The sequence below is a fragment of the Electrophorus electricus genome, chromosome 13 (assembly GCF_041902795.1).
Source record: "Electrophorus electricus isolate QZ-2024a chromosome 13, ASM4190279v1, whole genome shotgun sequence".
In the NCBI taxonomy this organism is placed as follows: domain Eukaryota; kingdom Metazoa; phylum Chordata; class Actinopteri; order Gymnotiformes; family Gymnotidae; genus Electrophorus; species Electrophorus electricus.
Genome location: NC_137509.1, coordinates 2,041,612 through 2,060,612, shown reverse-complemented (window position 1 = coordinate 2,060,612; position 19,001 = coordinate 2,041,612). Strand labels below are relative to the sequence as shown.

At 43.3% G+C, this 19,001-nt stretch overlaps 1 protein-coding gene across 2 annotated transcripts in view; it reads right to left on the bottom strand.

Moving 5' to 3' along the window:
* Positions 1-19,001, bottom strand: part of pth1r (parathyroid hormone 1 receptor) — a 52,685-nt gene that overhangs the window by 8,920 nt on the left and 24,764 nt on the right. Inside the window, exons 2-7 of one of the 2 annotated variants that reach the window (XM_035519674.2) lie at positions 13,829-13,931; positions 7,184-7,294; positions 6,242-6,363; positions 5,106-5,200; positions 1,486-1,672; positions 311-464 (exon numbers count right to left, since the gene is read on the bottom strand). In XM_035519674.2, coding sequence (XP_035375567.1) covers positions 311-464; positions 1,486-1,672; positions 5,106-5,200; positions 6,242-6,363; positions 7,184-7,294; positions 13,829-13,931 — 772 coding nt within the window. Of the gene's footprint in view, positions 1-310; positions 465-1,485; positions 1,673-5,105; positions 5,201-5,306; positions 5,730-6,241; positions 6,364-7,183; positions 7,295-13,828; positions 13,932-19,001 lie in introns of those variants that run through there. The other variant, XM_081694448.1, reaches the window with a different exon arrangement.

Genomic DNA, 19,001 nt, shown 5'->3' with positions numbered 1-19,001 from the left:
TAATTCTGTATTGTGTGCTGTACTGTAGTCCCAGACCTCCTTGTCAGGAGCAGTGCTGGGTGAGAGTGGATCATCATACGTTCACAATTTTCTAGTCACTCTGACAAAATGACAAGAGTACTCTTTTGCTTTGAAGTCAGAAGAAAGTGTTCTGTCGCCTAACCTCTAATAAATCGGGGCTCCTGTTTACAAACTCCTGTTTTCTCTGATTCTGACATTACCATAAAATGTTAAATTACCCAATGATGGTTAATTTAGCAAAGGTCACAGACTGCACGGTTTTCTCCAATGAGCATCTGCCCTGACTTACCCCATCCAATCATAGTGAAGCCCCAAAGGTACTTCCTGTCAGAGAAGAAGGTCATGAAGATGAGACTGTGGAGGTACAGACCCTCCACTAGGATCCAGTAGTAGTTGGTGGCCAGGAAATACAAGAAGAGTGTGACCACAACCTTACAGCCCACCTTTACAAGAGAACAAATCAACTCAGTACAAAGCAGGTAAACATTACAGACTCCATATACAACTTGGCTTGTCCTTTTAAACCATTAATTCTTCTCCGGGGTTAGGGTTACTGGTCAGGAACCAAATCAGAAACTTTGTCTCTGTGATAAGAACAAGGCCCAAGAAAGACAGTTGACCTGCCAGCTAATGTTCTACGAAATTAGATTTTAGATTTTAGCCTGCAATTAGCATGCCGTCACTAACAAAGAAAAGTGATATTCTCTCATCAGTTGAAATCCAACTCGAGTCTGATGCTAAGGTTATTTTATTGAGTAATGGTTTAAATTTTTCATTAATACATTTCGAGGTGAACATGTGGTGTACTCTCCAAAGGTTTTGGATGAACACAGACTCCCCCACAATCCAGCATGGATTCTCACGCTAAACTCCCTAAGTGGTGAAGGATTAGATGAACTCTCATGCAGTCTAACCGCATTTCCCCCTCTGAAGCGTTTTATCCTGTAATTGTGTTCATTTGTCTATCACGAGATGTCTCCATACACACTCAAAGCAAAGCGAGCATTCATCACCACATAATATGCTAATTAAGCACAGTTGTTGGTGGCAGGCTGAGTTAACGAGGTGCCCCGCCCTGTCAGAAATGAGCTTCAGAGGCTTCACATCCCCATAATGTAGCTAACTGAAGGTCACATGCCCCTTGTTTGTGAAGCTGGGTTGGACATGGAGAGAAGATGTTTGAGAAACTCGTTCTGGATCTGCACAAGAACAGTTGTGCAGAACTGGGACTTGACCTTCTCAGGTGTCCTTCATCATTCAGATGCTTTGTGGTACGTCACAGTGGAGAATCATTACAAAATTATCTTTCAATAGAAAAATAATTATTTATACCGAGGACTTATAATAACCAGTAAGTTCTCCTCAGCATTGTGTGTGTGTGTGTGTGTGTGTGTGTGTGTGTGTCTTCATATCCACTGTGTGAACCAGGGCTTAAAGGTTTTTAGTATGAAGATACAGACGTACAAACTGGGTCTTGTTGGTGGGCGGAGCCTCTGTGATGGACTTCAGGTCCTCCACGGTGATACGCTCCGCCTCCTCCAGGGCGGCTCCTGAGTACAACACTACGTCCTTCACAAAGATGCTGATGGCCCTCAACATGAAGGACACGAACAGATGCATGTGTATGTAGTTCCTGGTGCAGTGGAGTCGCCTGAGGTGGGGGGGTGGAGAGAGAGAGAGAGAGAGAGAGAGAGAGAGAGAGAGAGAGAAAGGAGCAAAGAGAAAGACATGTTTAAAAACAGGTGTTTTTAAAAACATAAAATGGCAACAAAATGTATTATTATTCCACTTAAAGTTATTTGTCCAAAAATATTTGTTACACAGAACAGCATAATGGTGACATCTTCTCGAAACATTCAAATCATGTTCAGTCATGTGTAATGACCACATCCCTCGATGCTTAATGAGATCTCAACGCATTCAGTTTGGAGGGGTGCAGAATCCGGGCTTGCCTGGTGCAGTGACCTCCCTCCACGACGTCCAAAAAACCGATTCAGAACCAATCAGGACCGCCGTGCGTCTGGTGACCAGAACCTGATCAGTTGGGCCCTCACTTTAACACATTCATCAGCTAAACAGCAAAAACTCTCCACAGCTTCTTGCTCTCACATTCAGACATTAGCCCCTCAGTTGACTGCGAGATGACGTGGGATCCTTTAAACTGTCAGTTTCTTCTCACTTTTTTAACAAATGTGTGGTATGAGCAGATGGGAGTGTATATGAGGCCACAGGCCCTGATTGCTCTCATAAGGGTGCTGTTGTTGGAATACCATCAGTTGTTCTGTATAATCCCTCTGAGTCATGTCTTTTCAGTTCTGAGTTCTTTGATGTTGCGTCTGGATGACTTGTGTAGTATTAGTGTTCAAACAGAACCGTAGAGGTGTAGAGAATTTGGAACCAGTTTTGAATTATGGATTGTTGCACATGTAGTTGTTGAACCCATTATGCATGTTTTTGTTCTAAATATTCCCTCAGTTTTTATGTCTAAAGCATGAAAGGCAGTTGTGAACAAGATCATGTAATCAGAAGCTGATTGCTAAGCCCCCTGTTTTCAGTCTCACGACCCGCTTGATAAAATGGCATCTTTGGCTCTGTTCTTCATTTTTAAAACGCCTAGTTTTGGATCTGAGCACTTCATCTGTATTAAGTTATACTGCATTCTGTAAAAAGATAAACAGTCAATATTAGACATCAATACTGTCTTCCTCTTTTTATCCACTAGTAACAAAAACATGACCATAAACTACTTTTACAAAGGCCTCTTTTGTAGACTTTGTAGTCTTTGCTTGATTTAAAAGTTATACTCGGTGCAAGAGCTCGGCGTGTGACTGCCTATGACAAAGCGTAATGGGGTTCCGCAAGTTTCAATTCACAGTCCTGATTTGTTTACACTTTTATGTGGATGGCAGGTATTCTTCCCTGTGTCTCCTCACTTTAAAGGTCTGTAGAAATCTTTCAGCCAGCCTCTATTCTGTGTGATAATGAAGAAATACTAACACGTGGCATTCTGTAGGTCACACGCCTCCACACTCAGGCTGTTTCGTCTGACTTCACTCTAAAAACACTGCACATTACAACGCCGCTCGGGACGAGTGCTTTTCATATGACAGCTAATTACAGGACTTTTACACTTGTTAGCCAGTTTAGAGCAATTTAGCTCAGTGCTTTAGATCAGTGCTAAGAGAACTGTGGATGTTTTTATAATTGTATTGACTTATTGATGTACTTGTATTATTTACTAAATTTCTTCTTTTTATCTTTTTTAGTGAAAATATTATTTTTTGTTGTCTCAGTGAGTCTGAGTGACAGGCTGAAACTTGGTCCCTGTATGCAAGCACTTTTTGAACGAACCTAGCTGCAAAAACGAAGGGCTACAGCGAAGCTTCGTAATGCGAGAGCTGGGAACTGGAGGGCCTGCTCAGTGATCTGGCTTGCTGGGCAGATCCAAAGTGGTTTCCTCTCCGAGCTGAATCTTTCTGCAGCCGGCCGAGGCAAGCAGGAGTCGTGTGCACATGTTGCAGCCACAGAAATAATCAACCTGATGGGACAGAAGGAGTCCTCACCCAAATCACCACGACCAGCACACAATCATGTGTGAGTGTGGATCGTCAACACTGGCACATATGGTGAGTATCGCAGCCGCTCTGTTACCGGTACGAGTGCAGCGCCCAGGCTCTGATCCCTGTGCTCCCGAACTAGGAGGGCTCACGCCGAAGCACGGGCAGCCTCGCTGCCGAGTGCCCATTTTAACATGGCAAAATCGCAAAACACACAGTTTAGCTTTTCATTCCACCCTGCAGCCTATTGACCTGATGTTTTGGCTCATCGTTAAGGTGGGTTTTTTTTCCCCCCCCACCAAGTAATGGCAGGGATCCTCGGAGCATACCGTGCCGGGAGGGAGCACTGCCGGCGGTGGGCTGACCTCCAGCCACATCCTGCCCCACAGAGCTCCCCGCCAGACCCTGGGCCAGGAAGGCGTGCACATGAGGACACGCTGACCTTTCACTGAAATACAACAGATTGGATAAATAATGAAGGTGGCATTAGTTAGAGATGGAAATGAGCTATTGAGCATGTCACCCAATATCACCCCACATCATCACCTGTCATGCTGATAGTGAAGGTGACATGCAACACTGTGTCCACTTGACTCTGCTCAAGTACGGTAAGGAAGAAGGACCAGCTTCAGTTCAGCTAACTGTACCCAACTTGTCTCTGAGTCAATGTTCCAAAAGTAGTTGCTGTCAAAATCTGATTACAGGAACACCTGGCAGAACCAGCCACGCTGCCTCTTAAGGAATACATGTACAGCTCACCTGACACGCCCACCTGACATGGATGCCCTGTCAACCATGCAAACCAAGTAGCCAGAGACGCATCTAACATCACCTGCTTCCTCCACAACTGGATGCATACGCCAGTCCGAGTTGCCTCGTCACAGAAACGCCAGTGCATTGCCTGTAGCAGTGTGCAGAAGCTCTGCTGGCTCAGGTCTAGCAAGCTCCAAGCACGCACCCAATGCTCTCCGATGTCATGAAAAAAGCACTGAGCTCCAGTCAGTATGTGGCAGTGTGCTAAGGTTAGGTGTCATCTGACACAGCAATGACAGTCATTTTCTTCTGACTCTCCCATTACAACTAAATCAATACTCTATCTAGTATATTAATATCTCAGTGGAGCATAACCCAAAAATATGTGAAGAGAGAAAAGATTCATTTGCATCATTTGTAACTTAATCAAATACCAACAGCACTCTGTGATTGTTTTAACTAAAGTTTGTAAGCTGCAGAAATAATCAGTAAAGTAGGTCGTGAGCGCCTATACAGATCTGAGAGAACACAAGGCCCATTGGGGAGGCTTTTAACGGCTGCGCCAAACGTAAAATCATTGGCAAGCCCACGGTTTCTTTTCAAAGTGTGAAAGCCTTAAACAAGATAAATGACACGATTGTACCTACCATGAACAGGTACCATATCTGTTAAAATACACTTTCTGAAAGCTTTATTTTTAAATGGATGTTCCAGATTTCACTTTTATGTAATACATTTGCGTTTGGATGCTATCCATGAATAAACCTAACTTACCGAAAGTATCCTAAGATGACCACAGCCACCATGAGGGAGCCCAGTGAGATGGAGTAGCCAATGGTATAGATGAGGTACAGTCTGTCGAACACCTCCTGTTAGTAACCACAGCACAGACAAGGTTACCTGTAACACCCCCACCCTACACACACACACAAAAAAAACAAAAAAAACCCCAAAAAACAAAACAAAACAAAACACCTGCAGGTTTTGATGCTCATATGACTTTTGCCGTTTTCCTGCATGGCTCACCTGTGTGGCACACACAATCGCATATACACACACATATTTAAACATACACACACACTTAAACACATGCACACTTGCATACATATTCTCACATTCAAACTTGCACACACAGACCATGTGCCACTGAGTTATGATGATACAACACACTCCTCTCCTGTACAAGAAAGCATGACAAAGAAGTAACACCAGCACAAGGTCTCATATGTAGGGTTCATAAATTTGGTGTTTGAGGGTCAAAACACAGAGACAGAAATCAAGGCAGGTTCCTGATGGCCGGCAGACCACTCCCTGTACACATACTCTCACACTGTTCGCCGATACCCAATCAATGCAGGAATCTTTTCTTGAGCAATACTTTTTTAGTTGTCGCTCTTCCCGTTCTTCAGTGTTTTTCTTTTTAAATGTTAACGAGTCCTTTTGGGGCTCTTGCAATTTTTACTGAGATGAATTTCACACAAAGTAAACAACTGAAAGTAAAATATGTTAAACAAACAAAGGGGTTTGGAAGGTATGGAGACACCCATCTTCAAAACTGTTAACTGCCTGTGAACATAGTGTGTGTGTGTGTGTACGCACTGGCGTATCCCTCTTAGACAGAGGGGCTGCTATAACCATGAACTGAACCCAGCAGAATGGATGGGAACCGCACTGCACAGGACTGAACTGAACTGACGTGATGAATTGAACATTTACACACACACACACACACAAAATGTGTTTTAAATTTAAGGAAAATGTCTTTTGACTACTGATCATATCTACCACAATGAAAGAAACATGCTCTGTGGGCAAATTATTTTTGTCATGCAATATTTATAACTGAACAGAGACTGCAATCCATAACAGGATGTGTACATGCTGAATAAATGTGCGTGTGATGCTCTTACTCTCTCCTGGTTCTGGTTGTAATGACTGAGGTATGTGGCGCACTCGCTGTAGTTTGCCCAGGTCTTGTTGCTCACTGCTAGTTCCCAGCTTCCATTCACATCACATCTCCGGTAGGCATTCCCTAGAGTCACCACACACCCACACACACCCCCACACACACACAATTATAATATTATACATTATAATGTATAATACCCTGTTGTAATAATATACAGTTTAGTACCCAGTATGATTCACATTCTGACCAGATTTAGGTCACACAACTATCAGTGACCCTTTAACTCTAATGGGCTGGTAACGGACATGGCCCACGGGGCTCCTCGTCATCCGTGCGGATGGAAACTTTGACCTGCAGTAAATGAATCAGCCTGGCGTGTGTGCTGAGGATCGGCGCTGACCTGCCAAAGTGCGGGTCGTTTCTGCAGCGCAGCGCGCACAGACGCACATTCCAGCAGTTATTCTCCTTGACGGCACAGAGGTGCAGGGCAACTGTGAAAGCATGTGCATTCACACACCGTTTCCTTTCTCTCAGTCTCCAAAGTGGGAGAGGAATGAGAAGCATTCGTGGAATGTCAAGACTGCGCTGAGCTGGACGGACACAAGGGGGCAGTGTAGAGGGAAGAGTTGTGTCAAAGTCAGTGAGATAGAGAAGTGATGTGCAGCATGGTGTGTTCTCCTGCACGGCTGATGGAGGACCTCGGTCCAAAATGTCCTGTTTCTCTGGAAACCTTCTGCCTACTTTGTTTACAACTTTGATTACAGTACACGGCAGTTGGCTGGAATCCTCTTCGCGTATGGAAATAAAGTCACTACGACACCCACTGAGGCCCTTTTGTAAATTCAAACCCCATGAAGTTTGCGCTAAGACTCCCAAGGGTCAGGCCTGTATTTGGGTGTGTGCGTGCGCGCGCATGTATGACTGATTCTCTCTGCACACACACCTTTGTGGTTAAAGTCGTAGATGTACTCTGGACAGGTAGTAGTGATGGTTCTTCCAGGAGCTCCCTCAGGCCAGCACACGATGCCATCCCACTCAGGAAGGCAGAATCCCTCTGAGACACAAAAGAGAGGGTAGCATTTAGAGCCAGCCAACGCACTCACACCCCCGCGCATGCGTGCACATACACACATTTACTAAACAGTTAACAAAGAGAATTAAAGACAAATAGACAACGACATAAAGACCCAAAGAGCACAGAGAAGTGTGAGAAGATCAGAGAGGCAGACAGCAAGGTAGAGGGAGCATGACAAAGCACACACCACCGGCTCCCTTCATAACCTGTGCTGTCTGGTCTCTCCCTTCATAACCTGTGCTGTCTGCTCTCTCCCTTCATAACCTGTGCTGTCTGCTCTCTCCCTTCATAACCGCTGTTGTCTGGTCTCTCCCTTCATAACCGCTGTTGTCTGGTCTCTCCCTTCATAACCGCTGTTGTCTGGTCTCTCCCTTCATAACCGCTGTTGTCTGGTCTCTCCCTTCATAACCTCTGTTGTCTGCTCTCTCCCTTCATAACCTCTGTTGTCTGCTCTCTCCCTTCATAACCGCTGTTGTCTGGTCTCTCCCTTCATAACCTCTGTTGTCTGGTCTCTCCCTTCATAACCTCTGTTGTCTGGTTTCTTCTTACATTAGCTGTGTTGCCTGGTCTCTCCCTTTGTGACCTGTGTTACTTTGTCTTGCTCTACTGGTCAGCCATACGCTATTCGAAGATATTATTTTAAAAATCCTACTTCATTAATGAATACATAGTAGCCTATTACAGAGTATTAGGATAAGATGTAAATATAATTATGCTCTAGTTTTATCATCATCAACCATCTTTGAAAATATGAGCGAATCTGATGTTAATGGATAGAGCCATCATTCCAGTTTTAGTGCCTGGCTTTACTGAACACAGGGCAGAGATTTACTCCTCAACACAGGACACAGCTTTACTAAACATGGGACAGATATTCATTTTAGTGAATCCACTAGTCTCCCACTTCCCCAGCCATGAATAGCATGTTGAAGTGAGCAGGACTTTCTCACCTGCCCCATTAGGCCTCTGCTTATTGCCAATAACATCACAATACTGGCATCATGATACGATATGATACGCTGTTACACAACCAATTTTTATTAATGGAAATGTTACCAAAATAATAACAAGTAAAGACCAATAACACAACCAATGTGGAGAGCATACATGAAGAGTAATAAAAGTATTCCTGAACACAGCCAATAGCTTCTAACCTCCCACCAGAAGGGACGGATTTAACTCTGAATGTTATTAAAGCTCACAGACGTTGAAACACTTGCAGTTATGATTTCAATTAAATGAACATTTCTCCACCCACTTTACTCCAACGTCCTCTTTACATTGCGACTGGGCTGACTACAGCTGCTTTGTCGTGGGTTCTCTAGATGAGTGTGTTTTTGGAGGAGCCACCTGCTGGACATGTTAACTACTGCACTTAAACATGAACATCACGTTCACACTGGGTAAAGAATCCCCAGTGTATTCACAATGTATTCACAATATAATGCTGTACCAATACATTATACACAGCCTTACTCCCCACACACACACACACACACACTTCTTATACACAGTGCACTGAATCTGCTATGCCTGCACATTTATGACAAAACACTATACAATTATCCAACCACACATCAGGGACAAAGGGTTGATTGTTGCCGTCCATCCCAGCAGTCCAAGTGACTGAGGCAAACTCATTTTGATGCATTTGCACTTTTTATACGCTCTTGGATGCCTGTTGTGTGTAGTTCTCTTGGTTTTGATAATGAGAGACAATTGCCCTTCACCCACAGCTTCTTGGCTACAGGGGATGTTTCTCAGTTTGCCTCCAGCCACTGTTATTAAAACCAGCTGCCCCCAACTCACCGCAAATAACTAGTTAAGGTTAGAACTACTCATTTTGCCCTGCTGTAGATCCATTACGTTCCTGATTCCTGTAATCAAAGATTTTCAAAGGGTGAAATCAAAGCCTGGGCCCAAATTTGCCTCGGGCGGGGCGACCCCGTGGGCAGGATAGACGGGTTTGTTTCTCCGCGTGCCGTCTCTGTGTTCAGCCTTTAAACAATGACTGTGAGTCTCCAGACGGGTCTCTGAGGAAATATGTTAACTATGGAACCACCTAGCACAGTCCACACATCTCATATTCAACTCAATCCTCCCCAGTGAATTCCAGAGCTCTGATATTTCCACAATCGTATCTGGTGAGTTTGAGGTTATTGATGAAGTCATTTTGGGTTTTTTAAATAATATTTTTCTTGCTCTCCCCCCAAAAAAGGAAATTCTGCAGTGGCTTCAGCAGGGTGTGCACACAGGCCAGGTTTTTCGGCCCCTTTTTTTTTTTTTGCTATATGAAAGCTTTTCCTTGCGCCTCACCGTGCTGTTTTCCCGGCCGACCGCAGCATTTGAGCGCGGAGCTATTTTCACACTCGGCCCTGGAGGCAGAGGGCTCGCCGCAGACGCGGGCATCCTCCAGAGCCCTCTCAATGAGGACCTTGTTCCTGTTCTGCCACGGAGACGAGGAACACACACGCGCGCATGCTGGAGGCAAACGGAGGAGTAAGAGGGGCCGCCCCGCCCCGCCCCGCCCCGCCCTGCCTCCTCCCTAACCAGATAAGTATAGCCACACCCACTCAGTCAGCTGCAGGGCATTATTGGACAAGCATGATTGGTGTCCAAGGGATGGAGGCACAGCAGAGGGGCGTCACCCACCCACCCAAATGTTCCTCCCACCCACGTCCCCCTCCTCAGCCTGCTCAGGACTCTGGCTAGGATGTGACCTGTGACCTCAGACTCATGAAGAGACAGCACGGGGCTTACAGTACAATGTCCCAGAAAAAAATGCACACCTTTTCAAGAATATGGTCAGATCACACAAATGTGACATCAAGACAGACTCCTTCTGGAGTGGAGTGACCTCAGTTGCTTTGCTCTTTGGCTATCAGAGACACGCAAACAGCACTTTGTGCAGTGTGTGTGTGCAGTGTGTATGGCGTATATAGTTCACTAGAAATTAGTTTCAATATTGATATATTATGATATACATACTCTTACCGAGTAAATCGATACAGTCATGGTTATATCGATGTTTAAGAACGTTTGTATTCTTTACCCAGTGTGAAACCTGATGGTCATGTTTAAGTGCAGTACTTAACACGTCCAGCAGGTGGCTCCTCCCACGACAAAGCAGCTGTAGCTAGCTCAGTTACAATCTGAAGAGGAGTAAAGTGGGTGGAGAAATGTTCATTTAATTGAAATCATAACTGCAAGTGTTTCAACGTCTGTGAGCTTTAATAAGATTTAGAGTTAAATCCGTTCCTTCTAGTGGGAGGTTAGAAGCTATTGGCTGTGTTCAGGAATACTTTTATTACTCTTCATATATGCTCTCCACATTGGTTGCGTTATTGGTCTTTACTTGTTATTATTTATTATTGTTATTGGTAAAGAATTACAATAGTAGTAGTAGTAGTAGTAGTAGTATTTGAGTAATGTATTATTCTTATTAAATAATAATAGTATTACCTTAATAAAAATTGTTTGTCTAACAGACTGATGTACTACCGTATTGTGATGACCGTATCGTAATGACCGTATCGTGATACATATCATACCCAGCCGTACAGGTCTTTCTTCTCTGACATGCACATCCCACCAATCAGCACTGTTACCCTGCACATCCCACCAATCAGCACTGTTACCCTGCACATCCCACCAATCAGCACCGTTATCCTGCACATCCCACCAATCAGCACTGTTACACAAACCCTGCACATCCCACCAATCAGCACTGTTACACAAACCCTGCACATCCCACCAATCAGCACTGTTACACAAACCCTGCACATCCCACCAATCAGCACTGTTACCCTGCACATCCCACCAATCAGCACTGTTACACAAACCCTGCACATCCCACCAATCAGCACTGTTACCCTGCACATCCCACCAATCAGCACCGTTATCCTGCACATCCCACCAATCAGCACCGTTATCCTGCACATCCCACAAATCGGCACTGCCACCCAAACCCTATACATCCTCAAAACAGCACCCTACGTAATCTACATAAAAACAGCACTGTAACACTGTGTTCTCCAGTAACTGAGACTCCCTTGCACTTTTTAAAATGCATTTAATATACCATGTTCTTCTTCTTCTGATGGCTGGTTTACAAAAAATAAAAAATAAATAAAAAACAAAAAGATTTTCCCCTTTTTCCATACTGCTTTGGTTTCCCGTTGTGGTCAGGCTATAAAATAACTTGAGGAAGAATATCTAAGAATACTTTCTGTGGCAACCACACAGTGGATGATGGCACAGCCTTGCATTACGGCATTCACAGACTCGTAAAGTTTTAGAAACACTGCCATACACTTCAGAAGGATAACAGAAAATCCATTTCCTCTGTTGAAAAGTTATTTCAGATGTTTAACACAGTAGGCTTTTGTGAATAAAGATCCAAATCTGTGGGATCACAGTGCAAATTGTCCTACAAAAGTCTTTGCAGATCAACAATTTTGCATAGCCCATATAATTCTATAATTAGATATACTTCAAAATAATCTTATTAGCTAATATATAATAATAATAATCCCAAATGCTGAAGGAAATAAATGATGGAAAGGATAGCACACACAGAGAGAGAGAGAGAGAGAGAGAGAGGTATGAGGGGCTGTGTTTCTCCTCTGCCAGAAAGATGTCGCAAGGCATTAGAGCTGACAGAGTTCAGGAGAAAAGACGTGTGCACTGGTGTTTTCAGAATGTGAGCATATCTGCAGAGCGCTGGAGTTCCCAGTCAGATTCCGGTCCATGCCCTCTGAACGGATGGCAGCGTTCCGATCTACTGCTGCCAAATTGGAGAAGGACTGAGCAAATCAGTGCATTAGGCATGACGACGTATAAGCATTCACAGATGTGGTTATTTAAATATTTAAAGGACAACTGACCCTGCTCTCATATTGACTGACTAAATTAGTACTTATTCTAGGGTTCTGTTTATGTTGTTTAACAAACTCTAGTACTTATTGTTTATTGCACTTATCTACTAAGATAGACCTTATGTATTTTTACTTCCAGGTATCAGCATTGATCCCTGAATTTCTACAGTATTCTAATTCATTGGTATGTTGGATTCTAACCTACTGTACTGTACTACGATGTATTCTATGAAACGGCAATAAACGGATAAGAGCGTGCGCTAAATGCCATAAATGTAAACGTAAATATATATTAGGTATGACGACGTGTATTAGGTATGACGTGTTTGGCACTCCTGAAGAAGTGTCATAGCTGGATGGACATGGATATGGCACATATCTGCTTTAAGTTCATACCCATGTTCAGAAACACTGTGCCAAAAGTGTCTCGGTGACGTGTCACCTTTATGGTTAAAGTACTCTGCATTGTCACATTTTAGAAATCTCTGGCAACCTTTGGCCCAGCCTCTGGCCCCCAGTCTTCTTCCTGTGATGAGATGAGCTTCGTCCAACTGGAAACCCCCAGCGTGACTCAAGCAGGCAGATCCAGTCCTGTCTCCACAGGAGCCTGAGTAGGAAGCCTGAGTAGGAGCCCACCAGCCTCACTGCTGTGGTCACAGCGCCCTCCATCCTGCCCAAGATGCCCACTTAACAACTGAAAACAAGTGGTTAGCGCTGGGGTAGAAACAGCAGCAGCATGGCTGCGCCAGTCTCCCAGTGCCAGTCTCCTTGTGAAGATGGCCAATATACTGGGTGGAAAGCTTGCTGTGGCTACCGGAACGTGAACTCCTGCCTGACACACGCCCAGTAAGACACACGGATGTGGTGCTCACTTTCTTGTGACCTGCACCGTCTGGCTACATCATTGTTTATGTCTGCAGTATGAAGAAATAAAAACGCCCACACCGATTCCCAAACTGTACATAAAAAAGGGACTTTGTTGCTTTAACTGTGTAACTAAAATGAATAAATAAATACACATTCTTCCATGCATTCTCACACTCCTCAGCTCAGACATGTGTATGCAATAAATGACAAGAAACAGTGTTGAGGTCGCACCAGACATTATGCCATGCTAGAACCTGCTGTTTTCTTCAAAAAGAAAGCAGCGATGCCGGAAAGGTTCTGGAAGTTTCTGTGATGAGACGGAACGAAGGCTGGGCTGTACTGAAAGGCCTGGAGCTGAAAGCACCTTGATCCCTTCCTCCCACAGGCAGATGTTTCCTCGCCTTCCACGTATAATAACGCACTCCCTCTCTTAAACGAGATGCTAATGGATCTTGCTGTCTTTGGCGCTCTCTGAAGGGGTAGCGGAACACGCAGTGCACGCTCCATTACGCTCGCTTCTTCTCACCGGCGGACAGATCAGACGTGACCCGCTGCACAGGCTCAGAATCAGAAGTTCAGAACCAGAAGCTGTAAGAGGACTGAGCCCAGTGCAGCCCGCCTCGAACACAGCTAACGCGTCCCAACAGAGAATCCCAAATGGTCTGGTCACGGAGGAATGCACCGGCATTCCAGCCGCGCGAGACGTGCGTGCATGAAACATTCGTGCATGAGACGCCACGCCAGAGGTGTTTCCAGGCTGAAAACTCACCGGATGTTTTGTGTCGGGACTTGATTGTCCTCTCACATTTCCTCTTGGCATTGACCAACAGGTAGATCTGCTCCTCTTTGGTCAGGACGTCGTCAGACACAACCTGAAGGACAGAGGGGGGGATAATCAAACACAAACAAAATAACACTGACAGAGATAATATCCTCCTGGAAGATACACAGATCACAGAACACACATCTGTTCTTCATTCACATGGCCGTGCCTTAACCATGTTGGCAGCACATCTGTATAATTGCACTCCTTTGTCTACAGCAATTCAGGCTAAGGCCATGATGTGATAACTTTAACCCCATCACTGTGTTGCCTTCACACTACTGCTGACTGGAACTTGTACCAGACGGCATGACTAAAGGTCAATTAGAACTAATAAACCAGCACTGTTGTTCGCAATGACATTATTAGACCCCAACCACTAATCCACGTTTGTCTGAAATGTCTCGTGGTTTGGTACGCTGATACAGTGACGAGCAGAGATGTTGAGTGTACGCTGCCGTCCAACCCTGCAGGATTTCTCCAGTTCATCTCTGTCAGTCGTGACATTTCATAAGCCTCCAAAAACTATATTGACTTAATATGAACTGCACTTAATCAAGTCCATCTCGGTCTCACAGGGTATCAAGGTCATAACCAGCAGGTCTGACGGTTAAGGAATAGCTCAGTATAACACCAGGAACATAAATTCCATATCTATTCCCTAAAGTCCTGCCACAGATGAGCATAGCTCCCTCTGGATTTTTTCCAGAGCCAGACCACCTGTGCCGGGACCTGAGCACCTGCAACCGGACTGAGATGTACCCAGTAACCAAACCAGTGCCATGTAGTTATTACACTCCTGCCCAGTAACCAAACCAGTGCCGAGCAGTGATCGCATCGCCCTGGTAACGACGCAGGTTTTCTCCGCTATCTGCAGACCACCACCTGCTCAATTATTCAGAGAATCCAATAGTTATCTCCATCAGCACCCGCAGAGTCTCCTGTTAATACAGTTGAGGAGAAAGACTCCAGTGCCTCCCCAGTCTCCTGTCTCTTCACATCTATAGTCCTGTCAGCTGTGGCCAGTCAAGCTGACAGACCACAAGGAGTTCCTTAGTAAAAACAGTATTGATTTCAGACTGAGGTCTGGTTCCAACTAGAGGTCTGGTACTGACACACAGGAAAAAGGACTTTAAGCTCTAATCAACACAAACATGATTTGGATAAAGGACAAACCTTCTGCCAGGTTCAGACAGAATGATATAATTTGTCTTTCACGATGATCACTGTGTCAGAGCAACCATAGTGACATAACTTCCTGCCATGTCTTGGTTGGGAGACTGGCAACACTACATGTCTGACGCCGACCAATCACGGTTCATGTCCTTGTGAGAGTTCATAAGTGATTGTGGCCACACAAGTGCTTAGAACTAGAGATAACAAACAACATATCAAAAGCATTACATAAATGTAGCTAGCTAGCTGGTTCTTTGTGTGCAGACAGCTTTTGTTTGGCTTTGGGGAATTGTGCTCTTTGGTAAATGAAGATACAAGATATTTTGTAATATCAGGTGGTTTCACAATCACTATAAGAGAAAATCACCAACAGCAGCAGCATCCATCCTTCTCATCACCATGGTTACATATGTGCACTCAGTCATCCTATTGGTCAAATGTCAAGGCACATGTACGAGTTGTCAGACTAGTCAGGAAAATACAAACACATACTAACACGCTGGATGATTCACAGGGCGCTCATCTTCGATTATGTTACGAGACCCATTCCTCACACACACACACACCTCAAAAAAACTCAATAAATACAAACACACGTTTATGCTCAAATATACATTTAAATGCATGTTTATGCATAAATGTGTAAATAATTCTTGAAATTACACATTCATGCTCGGTGATCCCCTGCCTGTCTGTGTCAGTGAGTGCACACAGCAGAGTACAGAGTGTCGTCATAAACATGGTGCACCATCAGAGGTTTTGATCCCTAACTAACAGTGTTTTATGAATGCAGTAAATTAAGTCTAAATGACCTACTCCTTAGTCCTGAATGTTTGTAGTCCAAGAAACGTTTTGCTTGATGCTAGGTCAGTTGCGCAATATGTTTTATTGCAATTAAATAAATACCCCAATTAGGAGTAACTGAACACAATATGATTAAAATGTGACAAGTTTATTAAGTAGGTTGTACATTGCAAGAGAAATTATGTATAATTCTTATGACAATTGTAATGTAAATGGTGTAGTTTTAAGAAAAACAAATGTATCAATTTAATTATATAGTGACATTTATAATGAGAAACTATTCAGATCATTGTCAGTGGGAAACCGCTCCCATATTCAGAAGTGTGAACATGCCTTCAACAGGCAAGGTGCCATCAACAACAACAAAAAAATAAAAATCAATCCAGAAAATCAGTATTTAAGTGATTTTTTAACTGATGTGTTGATTGATTGACTGCATGAGAGCTGCAAACCATTTGTGTTTTTTTTACAAGTCGGTCAGTGCAATGCACTCTGGTCCATGTGGTGGCCAGGCTGCATTTCATGAAATCCAAAACACAGTCTTTTCCTCGGCTTGCTCAGCCAGAATGAACATAATGAATAGCCCCCCTTTATTTTACATCTGAAAGGCTGAGAGACTTCCTGCCGTCCCATGTTTGGATATGAAAATTAAAATAGCATTTCACAGCAGAATTTTTGCAATTCGTAATATAGTTTCTAGACACGAAGGACTGGTGAAGTGCTAAACTGCTGAAATAATACAGAACCCAGTATCTCAAAGCTCATAGTTAGCACAGAACTACAGAATCCAGCACCTCAAAGCTCATAGTTATATCAGAACCCAACTACATCAAAAACCTTATTAATATCTGCACTGTAGTGGGGAAAAATGATATTAAAAAGATTATGGAAGGAATTTCTGTATAGTCCTGAGTTTTGGGTTTCGATTAAAGGGTGATGAAAGCCTTTTAAAATCTTTTGGGAGCTGCAGCTCTGGTTAGCAGGAGAACATCCCAAGTGGGAAAAGATCAGGGGTCTGAGCTGAAGACACCCCCTGCTGTTAATGTGCTGGTCCAAAATGAAAGCGTTATTAAATTAAAAAATAAAATAAAATAAAAAAATCACCATGAACATAAACAAAGCCCTTCTGATGTAAAGTGAGTGTGACTGGCTGAGACTGGATCTGTGGTTTCGCAATGATGACTTCACATCATCACATCTGTCATCACAAAACTCTTTAGATTCAGTTTAACACCCTTGATAGCTGTGGTTCGCAGGTGTGAGGCTACGTATTCTCCACTGAAAAGCCTGCGCTGTCTCGCACTGATCCTACTGTGTGTGTATGGAAACAGTCAAGTGTGTGTTGAAAATTCCCTAAACACACGAGAGAACACACAGGCTGGACATTTGGCCTGAGGAATCACAGCCTCAGTGCTAAAAACACACCGACCCTCACGAACAGCCAAACTCACACACCTCCTGACACGGACGCTAAACTGTGCTCCAGTGTAAACCAGAGCAGGACCTGTGACAGGATCCCTCTCCTGCCACTACTAACAACATCAGGGCAAAGATAGAAAACCTGATTTTCACTCAACTCAAGTCTTTTTACACAACTGGTAAAACACCAATTAAGAAAAATTATTTTTTTGGCAAAAATGCCATGATTAAAACTAACTGCCCAGGATGCGTTTTTGTTCTTTTTTTTAACCTTGTTTATATGTCTATCTTTCTGTTTGTATGTTTATTCAGACTTGAAGAGGCAAGGAATTCTGTGATGGATTTTAGCTCACTATACACTACACTATATTATACACTACACAATGCACTATACACTACACTATATTATACACACTATACACTACACTAAATTATACACTACCCTATACACTACATTGTATTATACACTACACAATGCACTATACACTACACTATATTTTACAGTACACTATGCACTAAATTATACCCTACCCTATACACTACACTACATTATACACTGTATTATACACTACATTATACACTACACAATGCACTATACACTACACTGTATTATACACTACACAATGCACTATACACTACCCTATATTATACACTACACAATGCACTATACACTACCCTATATTATACACTACACAATGCACTATACACTACCCTATATTATACACTACACAATGCACTATACACTACCCTATATTATACACTACACAATGCACTATACACTACCCTATATTATACGCTACACAATGCACTATACACTACCCTATATTATACACTACACAATGCACTATACACTACCCTATATTATACACTACACAATGCACTATACACTACCCTATATTATACACTACACAATGCACTATACACTACCCTATATTATACACTACACAATGCACTATACACTACACTATATTATACACTACACAATGCACTATACACTACATTATACACTACCCTATACACTACACTATATTTTACAGTACACTATGCACTATACACTAACTAAATTATACACTACCCTATACACTACACTACATTATACACTACATTATACACTGTATTATACACTACGCTATACACTACACAATGCACTATACACTACACTGTATTATACACTACACTATATTATACACTACACAATGCACTATACACTACACTATTATACACTACACTGTATTATACACTACATTATACACTACACTGTATTATACACTACACAATGCACTATACACTACACTGTATTATACACTACATTATACACTACCCTATACACTACACTGTATTATACACTACACTATACACTTCACTTGTGGTGTTTTGGACAGCCATCTGAAACAGCTTTTCTGCCATTCCCACACACTTTGTCAGCTGCTACAGAGGAGACTGATCAAATCTCATAAGGATCATAATTATTCTGAGAGCTGTCTCCAAAACCTCTGCAGCTTTAGTGGCAATTACAGCCTGCTTCAAATAACCTCTCCATTACTGGCCACGAAACAGAGTATCATAGGACCACGCTGGCCCCCCCACCCCACCACCGCGGGGTCGGGGATTACGGCTCTGTGCCCAAAGCGGTTTTTCCAAACGTATAACTGAAGCTCAAATATCCAGCCTTCCTGAGACTACATCATCTGCCATCAGAACATTCAACCTGTCAGGAGCT